This window comes from Plectrocnemia conspersa, unplaced genomic scaffold, assembly GCF_051122295.1.
Source record: "Plectrocnemia conspersa isolate PC_06_02 unplaced genomic scaffold, ASM5112229v1 ptg000010l, whole genome shotgun sequence".
Taxonomy (NCBI): Eukaryota; Metazoa; Arthropoda; class Insecta; order Trichoptera; family Polycentropodidae; genus Plectrocnemia; species Plectrocnemia conspersa.
In genome coordinates this window covers 13,352,325-13,375,995 of record NW_028277174.1, presented here as the reverse complement: position 1 = coordinate 13,375,995, position 23,671 = coordinate 13,352,325, and the positions used below count along the sequence as shown (strand labels likewise).

The window sequence follows — 23,671 nt, the reverse complement described above, 5'->3', positions numbered from 1 at the left end:
TTATTTAATACGTCCGCATGGTCAAAAATAAGTTATTGTAGCGTCAGCTTTGCCCCCCGGGTTTCAGTCAACATTTGTCCTGGTAGAACCTCTCCGCTTATCCATAATTCGATATGCTATTTCCAAGCACCCGGTTCGAAAATGACATTCCAATTTCCGCCTCGCGAAAAGTTCAAAGCTCAATGTTTTACCTACATCACTATGCAGCTTCAGGAAACTGATGTTTTTTTTTTCATAAAAACGGAAATAGTCGAGCACATATCGCGGAAAACTGCCACATCACTGCGGTGTGTTTGAGTTTTTTTTGCTTCTCGTCGTATGAATCATAGTTTATAATATATATGAGAAGATATTCTAGAGATTTATTTTCAAGGTATTTTAACGTTTATGCTCGGCGTTATACTGTAGTTCGCTTTATGGCTTTACGGCGCACGGCTAATATTTAAAATTTCAAAACTAAAACTAGTAATAACAAAGGCTTCTCCTTTGTTGCTGAAAACAATCACCGTCCACAACTTCGGCATGGAACCGCCATAAAATTAAAATTGTTTAAAGCTTCATGGCTCATCTCGTTTGAAACCGCCGTGCAAAATAAACAACCGGATTATGCGACAAATTCATCGCATATTTCGGTTTCTTCGCTCCTTCGGAATGGATGCGCCATTATTTTTCCATTATAATCACATTCCGTTCTTTCATAAAGTATTCAGTGCACCAAGTTTGTCATGTGGCTAGCGCAGACAAAGCCGGTGTAATTTTAAATCAAGTAAGCTAAGAAACGTTAGATATATTTAAAACTGGATAGTTTAGAATTTATTACTGCATTATTTTTTTGACTTACTATATACAATATAGTAACTACATATAACTCTCAAAACATGTAATTGATATTAAAAGCAAATGTAACGATAATATCAGTATCATCATATTAGATATATTATACATTAGTAAACCATATGTTTTACTATAAATATTCGGAAGACGTTTATAATCAGAAAAAACTGTCGCTTACTCACTAAAACTAATATTAGAAGCACCAGTTCGGACGGTGTTATTGTATTATTTTATCATAACTCTTTTGATACTGTCAGAACAACTGAGAGCAAACCCGGACCCTAGGAAAACAATGATTCCGGACCTCATGACAAATATGCTATTTTATATATTTTTAACATCGTAATATAATTTCTTAAATAAATAATAATAGGTACTAGAAATATTTTAATTAGGCATTAAAAATATCTACTCATAATTTTTAGAAAATGTGTGCTTTTGAAGGCAATGTTCCGTTTCTTTTATTTCTTGTATGTATAAAAAGGCTAAAGGTACGTGAAATACATCAATTCATATATCTCAAACAACTGTAGTTATTTTTAGATTTATTATTTGAGGTTGGTTTTTACTTTTTTTTTATATATATGTATATATATTTTTGTTATCATGTTTCCAAAGTCGGACTTTTCAAGAAGAACAGGCCTCGAATAGTGTCCCTTCTTCCCCCCCCCTATCTTTCCAGGCCTGGACACTGTAAAATTACATACAGCATTTGTTATCTAAGTTTTCCTATAAACTTATTTTATTAATAATAAAACACAAAGGACCATTAAATAATCTATATTACAGCTTTCTGTTTTAAGTCATATTATTTTAGTGTAACCTTTTTTGTGTGTGCGATTTTTTCCTAAATCTCATTATTCAAAGCCCAGCCTCAAGATGGCGGGCCAATGTAATTTGTGAGAATGAAAAGGGCGTCTGAGTACGCCGACGCGGGCATCCATGTACGACTAACTACTCTTGATAAACGTCTAGTTCTTTCTCTTTATCTTTCCTGCTGATTCTTTCCCGTTTCCCGTTATGCTTAACGTCGCCATCGGATCGCATTCCGTTTCCGAGGGAAAATTCCGAAAGTGTAGCGTCGCACAAATTGAATTCCCTGCCAAGCTGCATTCCCATGGCGGTGAATCGTTCCCTTTTGTGTAAGTGACGTAGCCGGAAAACCCTTCGGCGATACACCATTACTCATCAAATATTAAATCTTCTGAAAAAAATCGCAAACTTCTCCCCCTTCATCTTTTTACGAATTTTCATAAATAATGTCGTGTTGCGTTTTGGGTTACCGGAAACCCTTATGCAACAGAATATTTTATTTTATTTAACCCATTCAGTATCATATTTGCACTGTCAAATGTAAAATCAAGTACGGGTTGGTGAATCTTGCAAATTCATTATAAAATAAATTGTGTTACATTTACCATTGTTGTTATTTCATTAAAAACAACAGTTTCCTTCATAATTTTATATATAAAATCAACGCCTGATTTTTATATAAAGGCTAAAATTAACCTGATTAAAATTTAGTCTAAACCTTAAATGACACTAAATATATTTTAAATATATTTATTGGTAATTTATTTATTACTTCGTATACTATAAATTATTATTTTTTAAACCTGTATTGTTGTTAGTGTTATCTAAAACAATTACATTTAAAATTATTGTTTAATTTGAAAAGTGGTTAAAAAGGTCCGTGGAGCGAATTAGAGCGTTGAAGCATAGTGGAATATATCTAGTCCGGTTTTGTGCCATGTTATATACACCGTCTAGTTAGTAAGTTGTATTCTCACTACATACATTAGAAGGGGATCGTAAGAATCAACGACTGCTAGATCTACGGGCACCGCTCGCGGGACTTCAAACACGCGTGTGCCGCGTCTTTTGATTGGTGTTATGTATCGCTACATATATAAATTAATATTTTTTACAAATTACCAATTATCTTTGAAGCAATTTCTGTAGTAACTTTCAAAAGAATATTGTGCCAATTACTATAATTTTTAACCTCAATATTATTCATTACATGAAATTGGGCAAAATCACTCCGCTCGAATCATGGCGGCAATAAATGCTATTGGAAAAGTTTACGATCTCAAGTACGAGCAGTCTCATAATAATATAATATACGAGTGAACGAGAGGCGATATTTTGAAAATTTATCCGTTACTACGTTAGACAGCTCGTGAATTTACGTTTGAGACGTAAAAAATATTTTCTGGTCTCCCGCAGGACGCCCAACGGGCCGGCGCCTTACTGACCACCTGTGGCGTTTCGTTCCGCCCCAAACGACATTTAACAGTAACCCGACCGGAGTGCGAACGTGCACCCCCCGATTTATTGTCCTTCTTATACTACCCTAGACCTCCACCTTTTGCTGTGATATCGGTGCTATCGGTGTGGAATACTTAACAAGGCTGCCGATTTACCGATATGTGGGTACGAGCGTGTTTATATGGTGCTTGAAATGTAATTGTCGGGTCGGGTTTATGGTTATAATAAAAATATTTATTTAAATATTTTTAATAGTTCTTGATTACTTGATTTAAAGTAATTTACAAGATTATAAATGTTGGTTGTATAATGAGAAAATTTATATGGAAGTAAATTCGAAACACAATCTCACAGTTCATCTTAAAAGCATAACCATTACTTTTTTATGTAATCGTTACAATATATATTTTTAAATCTATTAAAACGTTTCTCTAGATATTTTTAATATCTAAAGTACATTTTACTAAATTGAAAATAGCCATGCAGCACGCGATTAATATTAATATAAATATTTTATAATAATACCTTTATATTATACTCCTTATGGTTAATGCTGTATGAATTAATGGCTTTTAAAATAAACGGCAAATATATAATACACATTCTATTTCCTTTGATCCACATATAAAGCAAAATGTATGAAAGCAATAGAGTACTGCTACATAACAATATCAGTTTTATTACACTTGTAAGTAACATTTCAGGAAAAAAGACATACCAACCAATTCAAAACGCAATAAAAAGTATAGGTGCGCTATCGCCATTATATTTTTAAGCTTTATGTGCACCACCAAATGCTTCTATTAATTTGTGCATGAGCTCTTAAATTTCAAAAGTGATGCAGAGCATTAAACATCTCCATGCACCGCAGTAAAGTCTCCACCGAATGGTGACCGTTAAAGCGCGACCGTTAAAGAATTATTACCGAATTCACTCTTTTTAAAAGTCATAACCTTATATTGACTCTGCCGCTGCGCTTGTGAGAGCTGCCGAATCGCAATCAAAAATAAAATCTTTTCATTTCAATAAAAACGCGATTTCGCGAGATTAATACGCCGTTGATAAGGCAGTTCTCATTCGGCGCAGCAGACTCGGTGGAAATGTGTACGAAAAGTGCTCTTTTACGACTTTTTTACTGTAACATCGTAAAGTGCAAAGGACGCCGTTAAGTAAACAGTCAATGGCGAAAACGCCCAGTCAATGGCACCCCACGGTCGTTTTAAAGCCTTTCATACTCATTTTACCTTGAATCAATTTCTTCATTCACCTGATGAAATATCACAATCGATAATGCATTATCCTGGGACCCTTTTTGTATTATGAACCATCGGATCATAATAAATATGTACAGGGTGACAAAAACACCGAACAAAACTTTATTTGTAGAATGATTTTTTTATGACATATTATTTTTGCATTAATGAAAAATGTAATAAGTTAACTCTCAGATATCTTACAATAATATTCAAAGATTCTTTGCAAACTTTGTTAGCCTTAAAATATTTTTATGCTAATTAATGATAAAAATAAAAATTAAAATTACATCCTATTTTATATTTTTAATATTAATATAAACTTTAAATCATACTACTTTTTTATAGCATCATAGATAAAAATATTAGCATTTAAAGAGTGTTTGGTCAAGCCTTAAATAGCCATAAAAATGTTTTAATAACCCATAGCTCGTAAACTTTTGTTACTCTTAATATGAAAAAACTCACTAATATTGTATAATTTAAAAACGTAGGTTGAAAGCTCAACAACCGTTGAGTCTAACTTTAAAATGCTGTAAAAAAATAACAATTTTAAATTCAAGATTGATACGTTACAACCGTATTTTTCTTAAAAGCACATTAAATAATTGGCTTCTTAAAAAATATTTTTAAGAATGGTTTGAACTAGTTTACTTTATATGTTTTATTAAAAAAATTTCACATAATATATTGCCTTTTTTATTGAGCCCTACATTTTTTTTAATTATGTTGCTTTACTATAAATTAAATTAATATCTAAAATTGTATGCAGGTTCTTGAGATTATTTATAATAGAATAAGAAATAAATCGATAGAAGATAAATTAATTTACGATGGTTCAGATATTTTTTTCTAAATAATAATTATTGCGATATGACAATTAAAATGTTTATGAATTAAACTTACGTATACAGTTTTTTAATAGCATATTTAATTTAGTTTTATTATAAGTGTTCTTATAATAAATAACACAACCTTCTCTGGCAGCACATAAATTATGACAAAAATATTCAAGTCGCCTGTCCTTTTATTTTATGACGCAGAACCGTAGTTAAAAAAGCACTCACGAAAGCCTTCCAAATCAAAGCTTTTACCGTCTCTCACAAAGCTACGCGATTTTCCCGGGGCACAGAGGCCATTTTCTGAAGAACGCATTTCTGCGGCCTCGTCTACGTGGCCCGAATCTACAAAAGCAACAGGGGCCTTACCCTCTGGCCGATCCCTAATCCTCGGCCCCACTTTGCGGTCAAACACTTTTAAAATTATTACTGCACATACGATCCTGGAAACGGGTGCCCATAAAAGCCGAAGAATGTGCAATTCGCATTTCGTACATACGAGAGCGTGTACGTACAACGAAAACTGGTCTGATATATGACATCTTTCCCGGCTCGTTTACTTTCAATGAATCGTGCATGAGGGTCTAAGACTGAGATTACGGGCAAAAGTTATGTATTTATATTATAATTTATTTCTTTAAAAAAACGGATTAGTAACTGCTAAAACAATGATTGCAATAATTAAGGATATGTACTTTAAATATATTTCCTGTATTCTATGTTACCTGTCGATGTGGTCTATAAAGTACAAATGTTAGACTTGCTTTTTTATCTAGAATTAAAAATTGTTTTGATAGTTAACTTATTTTTAATATATTGTTTCTTTAATCTCAATGGCTTCTATATATTTCTATCTTATAAACATAAAAAATAAACTGTGTCTTTATTCACGTATGAGTATATATTACATACATCGTGAAATTAAAAAAATAACGATGAAAAACATTGGTTATTAAATCCATTCATAGCCATCCGCCCAAATTTTTCAGACACTGAATCCCCGCCGTCATGCGAATAAGCATTTGACGTAAACTTGTTTGAAATGTCAGCATTCGGGTTCACCAGATTTGGTCCAAACCCGTTCAAAGCGAGCGTAACTTAATCTGTTCTTATTGCCGGGGCCATTCGGGCGTATAATTTCCCCACTGCATTTTGTGTACCACGTCAACCGGCTTTGAACCGAGCAGCTACCTTCATATTTAATATTCAATAGGGTCTTGACCCTTTTCCGCGTCCTCTAATCGGAAAACGAGAGGGGTTCCGGAAATGCCGAATACGGATTTTCCTCATTTCTCCCATCATCTGTATTCTATACATGGATACATAATATAATATAAAGTATACTATTTTATTTTTATACGACATAAATTGAATTGAACGCATGGATGATCATGATCCGAAGAAGCAGGTAAATCACAAAAAAACCGCTACGTGACACATACCTTCTTACATTTTTTAATATGATATATCCTCTCTCTGTTAATTTCATCGATAATTTAATCATCATCATTTATTTCTCATTGTTTATTTTGTATTTTATTACGATTAAGGACACTGCTTTCAAGTCGCAAAACTGTATTTTTGTAGATGGGTTCTAATCGCGATTGAACTATTCAAGAGATGATTTAAAACTGATAGATCTGAGCGTAAGTTATCAACGTAATCAGTCGGATGTCATCCGATAAGCTCTAGCTATAAAATAAAGGGTCGTCGTGCGGCGTGTCATCAATAGCTCCGGCGGAAGGTTATCCCATTCGTTCCGCAGTTTGGAGACAAAAATACCCCCATTATCCGACATCACAATAAAATGAACCCAATAACTCTCCAATCCCACCCCTCGGTTACGAATCGTTGCCGCAGACTATCGCATCTCGCCAGGCCTCGCCGCCCCGTTATTAACCCTCACCTGCCCGAAACGATAAAACTAATAAAATGCGCTTAATTTACTTTCATTATCGCGTTATATATTGTTTTCTAATAACTGAGGCTCGACGTTACGGTCATGACTTTAGATAATCGCTGTATGGATGTTGAAAATGTATTTTATAAAATTATTACAATAATATAATTCATCTACATAGGAATTTAACATTCAATTTATATGTATGTTTCTAGTACATCAATTAATTATATAAATTTTAAGCTTGTATTATATGTTAATAAAATCATATATGAGTGAGTTCATCTTACTCAAATCAAGTTGATTAATATCGGATCCTGGCAAGAAAAGGGAGAGACTCTTGCGCCCGCCTGAGAGTAACAAAAGCATACGTTTCCCCTTCGAGCTTCCGTCCCGTGCCCTGACAAGGGGCTTTTCTCTTCCATTCGCCAGATATCTATTAGGAATCGTTAAACCCAACCCCAATTGCATCTAAAACCCCTCAGGAGTCGACTCGCTCCGCAGTCAGTGCCGAACGAATCAATCGATCCGCGAACAGATCAATCGATCAACGCCGAGCGCGTCGGTTAACCCATTACTCGTTGCACCGACCGACACTTACCCAGATTAAAAACACGTACTTTATTACTACATACACCGACCGCTCACTGTTTGGTCATTTTTATTGTCGTTCGGTTTTTCGTGGTTAGTTTCGTTGTAGCGTAACCCGCAGCAGTGACGACCAATTATTTAGTTGACTTCGCTGTTTTCCAAAGCTCGTATATCACTTTTACGCTGCAGCTTCTTTCGCCGATAGCGTTCATCGATCACTTACCACCGCTGTGGTGCGGTTTGCTCATTTTTGTGTTCGTCGGGTGTAATAATTAAATTGCTTGTGCTTATTTGTAAAAAACACATTTATTCAGCGGCACAAAAATAAAAAACTATACCTCGTATTTCCGTGCATATTATTTTTTATAAATAATATTTTTGCCATGCCACTTACAACATCTTCCACGATTCACTGGCGTTTCCTCGAACTCGGTGTAATCGACCAGCATAACTCCGTTGAATTGTGCACACGTCTTCCGTCGTCGATATAGCCTCCGGGCTCACAATAAGCAACGAGAGCTAGACGCCTGCTCTATGTTTCTGGTAGCTCTATTCTTTCTTTTATTTTTTTATTTTCATTTTCCTTCGACATTCTTCCTCTATTTTCGCTCGTCAAGCCACCATCAGTGTAGCGATAAAATTTATATGTGCCTCGGCACATGGCGTAATGGACGAATTCCGCACAATGCAGCCGATTAAGGCTCCCGGCTTAGCGGAGCGTATCATTGGCTGAGAAATAATAGACATGCCCATGTCGGCGATGGGAAAATTGGAAAATCGCTTTATAACAACGCCGTGCCATACTATCTTCTATTATATGTACACACAACCCCTTCGGCTCTCTATACGCGGCGCTAAATATTTTATATTAAAAAGTTTTGATGGGTTAGTGTGCTTTGGACCAATTTCAAAGAAGTCAGAAAGATAAATAAAATGTTGCGTTGAATATTAACAAAATTTAATGTTTTCAATCAAAGCCAACCTATATCAATAATTTGTAAAATATACATAAAACACAGTTTATATATCCGTCTATTTCATTTGCTCTGATTCAAAACTCAAGTGAATAAAAAAAGAAGAATATTTTTTAATGCTATCTTACTTTGTTATTAAATAAACTTGTATTCTGTATTTATTTTCTTTTGTGTCTAAATATCTATGTATTGTATATTTTATATCATCTATCGCATAATGGGCAGAATATTTTTTTTCGTGCGGCACCCATTTTTTACGTTGAAATACGAAATACAAATATTGTAATTTTGCAGTCTGATCCCATAATTTTATTACATAACAAAATGTCTATTGTGTTAATGCAAAAAAAAACTTTATATTGGAGAGGGGGGCGATTTATTTACTATGGCCAAAAAATAGGCCGTGATGTTGGCGTAAGGCAACGCATACTTTGCTGGACTGGCAGCGCCTCGTATCATTTTCAATACAACATGTAACTAAATATTATCTATTCAACTAATACCCACCACCATCCGTTCGCCAAACATTCCACATTTACAATTATAATTTTCACGTCAGAATATAAATATATACAACATTACAATGTGTATTTTAATAAATTACATAACGCAATAAAAATGATATTTTGGTATTTGGTCAAAATAGAACTGTTGTGTATTTTGTCAAAATAGAATAAAATCTACTTTAGCTATTAATAAAATCTTGTGTGAAAATCTAACGCATCGATATTTATTTATTTATTCAAATTAAATTAAGATCATCGTAACCCAACAGGTTACTCTAATGCGTCACGATGGGCAAAAATAATACAGTGTAGTATCTTAATACACAAAAAATATATATAAATAAAATAATATACAAAAAATCTTTTTGGGTTATGATGTAAAAAAAAATAAACGCATCTTATACAAATACCTACATGTTCTAAAAGTGTATTTTCAGCTGCATATGATTTATTTAAAATATCTTAATTTTTTTTATTTATACTGTCTATCTATTAATAGAAGTTGCAAAAGTATTCATGATTTACTTTAAAGGTCTGTTTATTCTTAAAATAATTACACAATTTTATATATTGTTGAAACATTTTTTTATTAAATTGAGTGATAAACATGAATATATGTATCATGCAAAATTTGATTTTACTTGACTCGAAATCGTTAGAACGAATTTAAAATACTTATAAAAAAGATCACAAAAAAACTCTGTCCCTAAAAAACAGGTTGAATATTTCTGCCTCGGAAAACTCCATTGTTTTATTAGCAACTCCATAAAAATATAATATTTATTAAAACACCGCTCACTTTTTTATTCTATTATTGATTAGCGTCAATTTTGGTCGACACGTCCCGTAATAAATCTCCTCTCTCTCGCTGTGAACTTTTTCGCGCTTTCTCAGTTATACTCGCCGAAGATAAATGTCAAAATAATCACGCCATAAATCTAACAGTTATTCTTCGCGAGAATATTTTCCGACTACCTCCGTCTCTCTTTAGGCACACCTAACGCCATCTCTCTCTCCCTCCATTCAATGTTTATCCAGAATTATGCACGCTTGTGTTCAATTCGCCAACCCTTTGTGTGATGAATAATGCTTTCAATATTTATCATTCGAAAAGTTGTAAATCATAACTTGCGTATGTATTGTGCGTACTAAACTTTGTGTCTTCTTGTTGTTGTTCCAGGGTGCGTCATCGAGCCTAGTAGTAAAGTTTGCAGATACTGAAAAAGAAAGACAAATACGTCGAATGCAGCAGATGGCCGGCAACATGAGTCTCCTGAACCCTTTCGTCTTCAACCAGTTCGGAGCTTACGGTGCCTACGCGCAGGTAAACTATTACACATCTAAATCACTTTAAAGCTTGTCTTGTAAGCTTCGAATAATGTATAATACATTCTCGAGCCCGCGAAGCTTTTCAAAGTCTCCGATGTTTAACAATCGCCGAAAGGTCTCGCTCCCTGCACCGTATTATCCTACATTGAAGCTTCCCCAAAGCAAACTTCATATTCGATTTAAAGTTTCTCTTTGGGGTTTTTGAATTGAAATTTTCTCCGCTGTAAACTAATTAGGGAGTGGCTGAAGGGGGCCCGACAAAGTATAAATCATATCCGCACAAATTTAATTAAACAATTTCAACCGGTAAATGTTAGTGAATTTTAATCTCGACCCCGGGACATAATTATTATGCGATGATGCAGATAATATCACTTAATTAAATATGATGATCCAATTTTGAACTTTTGAATAACTTTCGCAAGTTTTAAAATATATTATTTTCCAATCATATGTTTTAACTTTTCAACTGAAAATAAAATTTCCTACAACCTCTACTGGACACTTTTTTCTTATTGAATCCACTGCGGTACAACTTATATGATTACAAAAATAGACTTCTTACCTATTATTTATATATCATTTATTTAGGATATACCCTGTACCCGTTCCAGATATTGGGTCGTCACGATTTTATTGCTTTTGACATGAATTTTTGACTTCTGAGAAGTGAAGCGCCCTCGTCTTGACCCAAAATTCAGTTTGAATAAATTTTAACCAATATTTTCATATCATGTCATAATATTCTCATTTAAAAGCAATGAAATTTCAATCCAAAAATATATAACACCATTTCACCCCATTTCATTGTGAATTATTATTATATTATATATAATATATATAAATTATATTACCTTTTATTGTAATATTTATAATTTTCTTAATGCACAACTATTTAAAAATAAATGACCTATTTTCTGGTCGTATTATTAATAATTAATATCACTAAATAAGTGTATTCAATTAAGCCTTTCATGCAAAGTAAAGCTGTGCAATCTGAAATCTGTTTTAATTTATAGCTCATAGCGAGATTTTTTTCGATACTTTTTACCAAGTATCGAGAAAATTTTTGTTTCTGTTTACTTAAACATGTTTTATTTCCCTTTAAAACAATACAGGCCACACTCGAGGGCTCCGCAGACTGTTTTATGAAAGATGTTGACCCCGCTGCCCTTTTTTGGCATCGCCAGATGGCGCCGAAGTTCAACGGCGAGCTGTGCGAGGACACGTGGCTGCAGCAGCAGGCGGCGCTGATGGCGGCTGCCACCGCCCAAGGTACATACATCAATCCGATGGCGGCACTTGCGACGCAATTACCGCACGCCCTCAACGGCATGCCCAACTCGGTTGTCCCACCGACGTCAGGTATTCATCATACCTCGGTCTTAAGGGTCGTCCAAATAATAGTCAAACACAACCAGCCGATGCCTTGACCATCATATGGACGTGCCGTATTCTCTTGTCGTATTCTCGTAAAACTATTATTATAATTGTATTTTTTATGACTAGGTTTAGCGATAGGTACAGGTGGGGCGCAGCCTCTGAACGGAGCTCTACCGTCTCTGCCTTCTCCTACGATGCCCACCTTTAACATGGCGGCGCAGACCACAAACGGTCAACCACCCCCACAAGAAACCGTCTATACAAACGGGATTCACCAAACCTTCACTGGACGTAAGTAACACTTATTCTTACTTGAAATCTTCGACTTGACCGCGAAGTCATTTTATGTAGCTCGTGAGAGTAATACCGTCAAACAAGTAATTTTTATTTAATATCTAACTTAAAATTGTATCTTAAAAAAAGTTGCATTAAAATTATTAACAATTGCATTAGTCTGAAAATGTACTAAATGTATAAAAAAAATATTTTTAAGTACATATAGTCAGTGGCGTAGCTACGGTATGTGCCGCCCAGAGCGATCCTTAAAATTGCCCCCCCCCCTCGCAATAATTTTTGCAGGGTCATAAAATCAATCCATCGCGAATATGCCGCCCCCAAGCAAGTGCCGCCCGGGGCGGCCCGCCCCCTCTGCCCCATCATAGCTACGCCACTGCATATATAGTTCACAAGTTGTTTTTAGCACATTTAGCTCATGAATTAATTCGACAATTGGGCCCGTTTTACGATACTGTTTAAACTTTTCTCGACTTATGTACATATATGCGCCTAAAAAAATAAAGTAAACATGATAAGATGTGACATGAATTTTTACTACATTGCCAATTATGTAATAAATGTAAAAGTAACAAGTTTGTCTGTTTATATATTTTTATTATATTTTAATAAACCTAATAAAACATGTTAGTTATATACCAAATCATATTTGTTCCATTTTAAAATTATAAGATTACTGATAATATTTCATGGATGGTCAAAATTTTAAGTTTTACTGAAGATCACTGATGATTTTTAAAATATTTATTATATAAAATATACTTCATTTCTCAAAAGTTTGGCCCTCCTTGCTCTATACCATACTATAAATGTCCAATGCTCATTATTAATGCATTTTTATGTTTTATTTGTTTTTAACTCAAATAGTACTGCCTGGATTTCCAGATCATCCGGACTTGATATCGGCGGTGCCAGTAACAGCGCAAGGACTACCCAACGGAGAGGCAGCCCTTCAACACGCTGCCTACCCAGGGATGCAACCCTATCCTGGCGTCGGTGAGGATCACAAACTATATCTTAATACACAAACGTGGTGTCTGTCACATGCCAATAGATAGATACGATTCAGATTCATTTCAACATTAAATTGTATTTAAAGACTGAATTATATCTATCTGAAAAACATGTTTTGTTCTCATTCACAAACACGAAATATTATATATATTATATAAATACGCATATTCACTTCAACATTTTATTATTTTATATCATCGTAAATGTTGAACACACAAATAAACGTGTATAAGTGTTTTGCACTCGTATTTGCGTTTCGATGTCGTAAAACCACTTTATGTTGTATCATGCGACAAACGAAAGTGTGTTCTCGATGGACAACGACATTCATTAAAAAAATATACCTATAATAAATGTATTTATTATTTGAAGAGTGATGCACGAATGTTGCCAAAAAAATAATGTGAATACCTCTTGATATTTTTTATTAAAATTATATTAGCATACTTTTCACAAATGTGAATTAATTTATTTCATTCTAGAAGATCTATTCATTTAGATAATTGATACAATATCACATCATGAAACAGTGCGAATCATTGGTCATAATGTCACCAGCTCTAATAAAAAATATTATAAGCAAAAAATAATAATAAAACAGCGGAGATATTCACGTTTGTTTGCAGCAATTAATGCATCAATCTTTATATGATATAAACATATTATTATTTAGTGCAAGCTTAATATTGAACGAATATGTTGCACAGTGTTATAATCGGTTATAAATTGAGCAATTCACATATTTTGATTAAAAATTGTCTATTTGTATAATACAAACTTTAATTAATTAAAAGTATACATTAAAATGTTGTGGAAGGCTCTTAATTCGTATTTTGCTAAGATCGTTCAATTTTATATTAGACATAGTTCTAATAATATGTTTTTTAATATAACAAATAAAAGTCTATTTAGATTTTGAACTTTCTATAGCAAAATCAAACACAAGGCATGTCTATATGAAAATACATAAATATATAGCTTATATATTTATGTTGCATGATAAACACAAATATAAATAATCAAACGGGAACATAAATTTTAATAATATTTAATCTAAATGCATGGAAAATTAATAATAAATATACGATCTGTTCGGAAAATTAAGAGGCAGTTTAATTCGTGTTGAACTATATTTTTATATTATATTTTAATTTATATTCACGGTTACGTTTAAACGATTAATGTTTTATTGCTATTGAATAGTAAAAAAATCCTTTTATATTGAATATTAATAGCAAAGTATATTTTAAATATTAACTACAATATATAAAAAAAAATTTTTAAATATGGGTGCCTCTTATGTTAAAATTTTATTATATATATTATATATTATAACCAAAAAATGCTACGCATATATGTACGTTGATAGTTACTCTAAGAATGTATCACTTGAGACAAAAATAGTAATTTTTGTACATACACATAACTTATGCCATTTTAAGCTTTGATATAGCCGGATGAACAGAATAATATAAAAATAGAAATGGTGGGGGTGCGTTTAGTGATACATTCTTAGAACAACCAGAATGTAAATGTGTATTATCTACGTGTCATGCACGCTGAAAAAAATATTTCTATATATATATAAATGGTGTTATGATTGTAATAATGTTTGGCAGCCTACCCTGCTGTGTATGGGCAGTTCCCGCAGCCGATTCCGCCGCCTATTTCAACAATCGCCGCGGCACAAAGAGAAGGTAAGTTGAGGCCCTGTTCGGCAATCACATATTTCGCCAATTTTCCCCTTAATTGATAAAATAAAAAATACTAATATTTATTTTCATAAATTCACCCTTTTGACCTTTTACTAAATATTAATTAATCCAATCCAAAGTAGCACATTTCAAAAATTAAAAAAAAATATATATCTTAATAAAACGATTGGCGGTATATGTCAATTAAAATATACACACATGCTTATGTATGTATGTATATTATACATATTTATTATTTAAATACATACGTGTAGTTTCTGTGTTGTGTCGTTGTTGGTGCACTATTATATATATGTTGATGTTTAATGTATAAATGTCTTGTAACCAAATGTTGCACAAAATATATACATACATATTATATTAAACATTATATTTGTATATCAGATTAATGGTGCATTTTTATGAGCATCCTATACAAAACCATAAATCATTGTCATTGTTTGAGATATGTATATTTCTTATGTGATTTTATTTTTATTTCTCCAAATATTATTTCACTAGGTTTAAGCGCATCATGTTTGGGTTATAGACAGATTTTTTGAGTTCTTTAAAGATTTTCTTATGTTCCCAGGATGCTCAATCTCTGGGCCTGAGGGCTGCAACCTTTTCATTTACCACTTACCGCAAGAGTTTGGCGACGCTGAGCTAATGCAGATGTTCTTACCCTTTGGCAATGTGATAAGCAGCAAAGTGTTTATCGACAGGGCCACAAACCAGAGCAAATGTTTCGGTAAGATTTAATAAATATATTTTTTTATTTTTATAACGAAAGGCAATTATATATATTTAAGTCATTCAACAAATTATATTACGAAAATAGTAGGAAGAACGCCTTTCTTGTTCGTTTAAAAATATAGTTATGCAGAAAAAAACATGCATTTTAACGCATCACAAAATTATTTAGTATTATACTTTTATTAGCTCATTTCCTTTGCAATCGTATCATAAATAATATATTAATTTTTCATTGCTGTTCACAAGTACTCAATTTTTTTACTTATTAAGTGCTATATTTATTTACACTTTTATAATACCTATAATGTCGACGCAACGATTATGGGTGGTCCCAATATATTATATTATTTTATTTATTTTAATTGTCATATATTATTATTTCAGAAAATATGTTTGTTCTTCAAAAATATTTCTCTATAAATAAATATCTTTTTAATATGTAAATAAATATCTTTTTTGTTTATAAATATATTATTTTATTCTTTATAAATGTTTCTTTCTTTATTATATATTTAGCACTTTTTTAACATGTTTCTGATGTAACTTTTCAGGTTTCGTCTCATTTGACAACCCAGCATCCGCCCAGGCTGCAATTCAAGCGATGAACGGCTTCCAGATCGGAATGAAGAGATTGAAGGTCCAACTGAAACGACCCAAGGATGCCAACAGGCCGTACTAACCCAGCCCTCTTTCCATGCCATTCGCTGGCTTGATGCCATTAATTCAGCCAAACTCTAACTTAGGTGCATATCTTCTTGAAATAATACGACATAACCAAATTAATAGTTAATTTTGTAAACTATAATATTATTATATACATATAATATATTAAAAAAACTTTAATTGTTATATACATATTAAATTTGGATTACCTCTTATATAATTTGGGAGAAAAATCGAATTTATAAACTACATCAACGTCACACGTGAAACGAATTTTTTTCATTCATGCGTTAGTTATCGTTTTTTAATTTAATTATTATGATTAGAATATGCGAGTTGTTAGTGGTACGCCATCGATAAAGCATAATACAAATCATTGTTATGAATTTAAAAATATTATAGTAAATCGTAATGTCGACTGTGCATAACAGTTATTGACTGCCGTATCAAAAATCTTATATAGTTAATTAATCGGCAGGTCTATTTAATATATCACTGACCTTAAAGGAATTATTTGTAATTAAATTATTAATATACAAAATCGTATACATAATGCATACGTATGTATATGTGTATATGCATATATGTGTATATATGCGTGTATATATTGTCACATTGCCATAATATATATATTATATATTGCCACATTGGTAAGTATACTAGATAGTCATAATACCAAAAAAACAGCTTGTAGGAAGCTTCATTCTTATCATTATATTTATTATATAAATTATTATATTAAATAAATTCGTTTTTTTATTATTATACTATATTAATTAATTGATTGATTACCATTATCATTCATTCTTCTTCTTATTATTACTGTCTTTATTATGAAGATGATTACAATATTCTCATTAAAAATACTTACATATATCTTAGTAATATTACACTTATTTATTTATTACAATGTTGACTTTACGAAGCCAGCGTTTCGCTTGTACTTAAGCCAAACTGATTATATATTTATATTATATTATATATGTATATGTGTGTATGTGTATGTATACATATATATGCATATATGTATATATGGACAAAATATATTATTATTATTAAATATTAAAGAAAAACGTACTGTATTATAGATGAAAAAGGGTTCTAGTCAGCATATATTAATAATATTGTCTCGCAGACAACCGTTGCGTTCAATTCATTAAGGTGTGTATATAAAAAATGCATTACCTTTATATAATATTTACCCTCCAATAACGATAAGCTGACTAATATGATCTAGCGCCTTAATGAACTGAACCGAGAATCTCTTTCGATGGGATAAATAAAAAGAAAGATAAAAAAACACAATGGAAAATCAATAAAAAAGAGCCTATATTTTGTTAAGTAATATTTAAAAAAAAATATCGGAATCGTAGAATCAGACGGCTGAGATTTATTATAGGGGAATATAATTAAAAGAAAATACAATTTTGTGCTTGTGTATCTTAGTACAAATTTTGAAAGAAATTCGCTTTAATACCACTGTTTACGTCCTAGAAGTTTTCATTTCACGCCAAAAAAATTAAATTAAAAATATACTTAAATTAATTAAATATTGAAATTGAAAAACAGGGGCAGTGATTCGAAAGAAAGCAGCTTCCGCGTTAACGCTGTGTCCATATTCGTATCTGGATTCGGTGAAAACTCAGGTACAGCTCCTTAGTGTAAGACGCCGCCGGTTCACGTTGAGTGTTACATGAGATAAAATTCCAAATGTGCTGTGATAAACAAAACAAATCAGTGTATGGATTGTACAGGCCGTTTCTTCTTGTCTTTGAGTTGAGTGTTTTTTCACCTTAGCAGCAGTCTTTGCCCAAGGCGCGCTCCAGTTTCCCAGCCGAGGCTAGAAAATGGGCCAACGGTTCATAAGCCACTCGACCGATTATTATTTATATATATAAATATATATATATATATATATATATATATATATATATATATATATATATATATATATATATATATATATATATATATATATATATATATATATATATATATATATATATATATATATATATATATATATATATATATATATATATATATATATTTATATATACATATATACATATATATGTATATATTAATAAAATATTATACAAGAGATGGCGAGGAAGAAAAAAAATAGTGTAATATTTCTACTAAAATTTTAGAGTCGTAATCAAGATTTAAATGAATGAAGAAAGTAAAACAAAAAAGTACCAATATAATTATATAATATATATATTAACGATTAAAGCGTTTATAAATTACCATCACGAGACAAAAAATATTAAAAATAAATACACTAGCGTTTAGTAAAAAGAGACAGTAGTCGGTCTTGAATTTAAAAACTTAGTTTAAATGAAATTTTAAAAATTAAAAAAATCAAAAAAAGTTTTAAATTTTATTGCTAATATCGGGAACGTGACGTTGTGCATCACGATAATTTAAACAAAAAAATATCTCATGTAAAACAATTTTTTAGGTAATTATAATTGGATAGGTGCTGCCGGTGCACGGTTTGGTACCACGTGCGCGACAACTAGCACGTCGGTAGGATTAGTGGGGTTAGGGTTAGAAGGCTAAGGGACTCGGATTCGATATTGCATTCTTTTCAAGTTGATATTTGTGTTTTTTTATGTTTCCGGGGTCAAGGGTAGCGCGTTCGAGCGCGCCCGGCAGCCGCTAGTGTGCGCCGATGCCTCTAGTCAAATATTATGGCCAGAGATTCTATAATAGTATATATAGAATTATTATTTCAGGATATGTATGTATATATACAGAATGTATTTGTCAAAAGTTTCAGTTACAGAGAGTAAAAATATCATTAAAATATAATTATTTTCTATCAATACATCTAAAATAAAAACTATACATTACATTCAACTGTATGTGTTTTAAATTGATTTTGATTTTTATATTGTTAATTTACAACAATGACACAGTTCACATAACTTCCAGAAACATTGATGTTAATTCATTACAAATTTAAATCTCATTTTACAATATATATCGATTTTCATACAAAACAACTATCATTAATTCTTCGTAGAACATTCCTTCTCATATAATTAACTTGTTTTGCTTTATGGCACTCTTCATGCTTCTCTGCAAGAGCATCGTATTATTTTATCAGGAAAATCAGGAATTGCATAAAACTGTAGATTTGCCGTTCATATTTTAAATAAAATATCCGTTTCACAAAAACTATTAATTAATATCGGAGATAATACATTGTTGAAACAAATTAAAGTTGGCAATATGTGATAATACAATAGTGACACAACAGCTATTTCTCTCTCTTTTCTTCTCAAATGAGTTTCAAAATGTTTTTTGTCAATATACCAACATAGCAACACATAATAATACAAAATAAAATCACAAATTGAAATAAGACACTTTTAAATCATCTAAACAGTATTGTATTATTAAAATGTATGATTTTCATTCTGTAAATGTAATCACTTATGCATTTAAACTCCTGGATAAGATCTACACTTAATTAAATGCAATATAAAAAAATATTTAAGCTATTGTATCTACAACATATGATATTTTTAATGTAATTGAATTGTCGACTGGAACGTTAATTGTGAAGAAAAATAACATGTCTTGTTTACTTTGTAAATTTAACACATTTTTAAATTATGTGATTATTGTAGCAAATGAGTGATGTTTGTATTTGATAGCTTTTAAGACTATCAAATTGATTTTTTTGTGCTAAAACGTTTAACAAATACGTCCTGTATGTATATAAATATATTGAGTATTCTAGTTTTATTAAATAGTCTTAAGTATTGGTTAAGGCCATGAAAGATTTGGCGTAACAAACATTATCAAAAACAAATATTTATATATGTATTATCTAATATATTGACTATCAATACAACCACTGTTCTACATTAAATTATATTAGTGCAATATGTTATTATTAATATTATAATTGTATTATTTTTGTTAAGTTGTTAACGTTTTAATTTAGTTACTTAAATTATTGTTTCTTTAACTTACAATTTTATTTTTATCAAATGAAGATTCGACAAGTCTCTCTACTCATATACCTGAATTATTACATTGATAATGTTATATTTAGAGGTAGGATACGTTCATAACTACGTGAGCGCAGATCTTATCTGTAATTATAATTATATATTTTAAGTAATTACTTTTAAACTGGCTTGCAATAGTTAAACTAACATAGATCTTTAGCATTCCAAGCTTACTAACATTCCTTCTTATGATGTTTTTCTAATATTTTTTTATCTTAATTAATATAATATTAAACATATATAGACACGCATTATAATATGTATATTGACTGGAATATAACTTTATTAAAATGATATATTATATATACATTTAGCGTTATACTTATTACGTAATTTATTTATTATGGATTAATTATTATTATTATGATTATATTATTATTACATTTAACGTAGATCTTTCTCATTATGTACATTGTATTATCTGAACTAGGTACACCTAGTGGTTATTACGGCAGATCGAAATACAAAATAAAGTATATAATTGCTAGGCTAGGTCACTAAATATTTTCGAGGCCAAAATGACATAGAGAAAAATAAATATTTGATGATTGTGCGTGACACAAAACTAGAACGTGAGGCGCATCGCCGCTTGTTTGCTGAGGATCAAACTGCTGGATATGATTGTTTATGAAGTACATATATATATAAATATATAATATATATTAAAAAAATACCCCACTTTGATTAAAAAAAAATCGCGCAGTGAAGTGATTCTAGGATACAGGGTATGCTTTGCAATTATTTATGTGTAAATGTTTTTTCATTCAACAGGCGTCCTATGTATGCCGATATGTCTCTTATATGTATGTATAATTATATGTGTGTATGTATATTTATATACGTCTCTCCACTTATATAGATATATGTATGTGCATATATGCACAAATTGTTTAAACGCATTTTCGGCTAATAGGGTGAGAGGTACGCTAGAGTCGAAATTTATCTACATTCATGTCTTTGTGTTTTAGACATTTCGCATCAAAACATTTTATCCAATTCAAGGGCACAATATAAAGTCTTTTTCTATTACGAGGACTGTGTATAAAATACTCGACTTTATCACCACTGAGAAAATGTATCTTTCATCCGTTAAAGGAATATTTGTTTTTTTGTACAGAGAGCCTGCAACGGTAGCGACGCATCATAGACTTTAATATATATTATATAAAAATCACTTCATATGAGATAAATTTGCGTGTTACTCATTTGATAATGCACAATTTGTTATCGACTCGTTTCCGTCATCAAAATTTTCATCTCCTTGTGTTGCTCCTCATATTGGCCGACGAGCTCTATTGGCTTGCTCGACCAGAAGACAGATTTGTTTCAATCATCTTGTACCTCTAGAACCTATTTTTAGTAAAAAAAAAAACACGGCAGTAATGCCTTAAACCATGTAAACTTCTTTTTATCTAACGATAGATATAACTCGAATTATTGCAGGAGATGAGGTAGACTATAATTAATGCATAAACTTATAGAACAATTATTAAAAAAAAAGCTTTCATAAAATAATTGAGATAAATGTTATGAGAAAAATATCATTGATGCTAATTTTGTATGAATTATAAGATAACATCTCAGTAAGAGTTATTGTATATTATAATAAATCTAAATAAATAAATTAAATGAAACGTTGAAGAAGACAGTGATACTTCTTTGGCGGATTGGAACTTGGAACACTGTCGTATATATATAAAATTTTTATCACATATACAAGTTAGCATAAATCAAAAACGAAAATGCCAATATTTTAATCATGACCGGTAACTTCTAGCAAAAAAAAAAGAAAAGTATAAACTTATCATTACGATTAATTATCCTGGAACCATACCTTTAGAGCTTTTTATATATCTCTAGACAGATGTAATGTATTGACGATAAGCCAAAATTTATATCTAGTCATATTTATTTTCATATTTAATTAACAATTTTATCGTAAGAAACTTTCATTTTGCACAAAACGTGGTTTTATAAAAGCACTATTTATATAAAATGAAATTCCAAAGTCGACCTTAATTTATTGCTTCTCTTTGTATTATGCTTGGATTTGATTCATTTATTTAAGATACTATTTATAGGCTTAGATGAGAATTTTGTAAAGAAAAACCACGTATGAAATAGTAGAAAATTATATCGGGAAAACGATGCACTGGATCCTTTCTTTACTTCTTGTCTATAAATCTCTCATTATACTCGTAATTATAAGATGTTTTTATTTGTTAATACAAATTATGTAAATAACCAAATAGAAACATACGGCAATGGAGCATTATAAAACGTTAAAATGACATTCCCGTATATTTCTACCATTGAATATATTAAACTTTCAATGTATTGTATCGATGACAATATATTTCAATTTACCATGTACATAAAATGATAAATGTAAAAATGCACATAAACATATATACAAATATATGATTAAGTAAAATATATAATCCTTTTATTCCATTACCATTACAAAAACTGTTAATTATTGTTAATTTATAACCGTTGACACAATAGTTGTTGTTGGTAATAGAGCTGTAATGAGACAATATTACAGAATTACTTTGTCAGCGGGCAGATCATCGTCGAACGCAGCTCTGGTTGTAAATCACTTAAGTAAATGTATAAATGGTACTAATATAGATACATATGTATGTTTAAAACCCATGCATTTAACTCACAAGTTAAGTAAAGAAAGGTTCTTTTGTATATACTCAAGAAGCTATGTATATATAATTTTTATTTTTAAAACGCAATTCTGACTGTGCATTAGAAAAATGTTCCTGTTAATATTACGTCATTTAAACATTGTGGACGGGTCCAAATGACTTTAATTGGGGCGGGACATGTTTCAATAGTTCTCGTTTCATGTATAAATATTGTTGTACGAGTCTAAAACGAATGAGAATTTTATTGAAGAATAAGAAACGTGCCCTCCTCGCTCAGGAAAACAGTGTATGTCATTAAACGGCATTGTCATTAATGTTTGAAACTTAACGTATTGTTTCATTACATACCTGTCTATGTAAAATTTAAAAAATCATGTTATATTATATAAAATTGCTATTTTTAATTGATTCAATTTTATTAATGTTACATTTAGTAATTTTTTTGTATAAATACCTTTCAAATATTCTAAATACACACAACTTTGCACATGTTTCTACGTATTATGTATTGAATTTGCAATTTTATTTTCAATCAATACATTTTGTTATATAGTACGATTTTTATATATATATATATATATACATATAATATATATACATTAAAACAAACGATGAAATAGATTGTTATCATGACATGACGTAGAAAATATACGAAATCTACACAAGGTCTAATATGTTG

General features: G+C 31.1%; 1 protein-coding gene across 9 annotated transcripts in view; it reads left to right on the top strand.

Annotated features, from left to right (window-relative positions):
- Nucleotides 1–18,172, top strand: part of bru3 (CUGBP Elav-like family member bruno 3) — a 731,908-nt gene extending 713,736 nt beyond the window's left edge. For 8 of the 9 annotated variants that reach the window (XM_088194155.1, XM_088194159.1, XM_088194163.1 and 5 more), the window contains 7 exons: nt 10,349–10,492; nt 11,616–11,862; nt 12,007–12,171; nt 13,042–13,170; nt 14,808–14,885; nt 15,457–15,633; nt 16,190–18,172. In XM_088194155.1, the coding sequence (XP_088050281.1) occupies nt 10,349–10,492; nt 11,616–11,862; nt 12,007–12,171; nt 13,042–13,170; nt 14,808–14,885; nt 15,457–15,633; nt 16,190–16,317 (1,068 nt within the window). In that variant the 3' untranslated portion in view covers nt 16,318–18,172. The remainder of the gene's footprint in view (nt 1–10,348; nt 10,493–11,615; nt 11,863–12,006; nt 12,172–13,041; nt 13,171–14,807; nt 14,886–15,456; nt 15,634–16,189) is intronic. The other variant, XM_088194154.1, reaches the window with a different exon arrangement.
- The last annotated feature ends 5,499 nt before the right edge of the window (nt 18,173–23,671 follow it).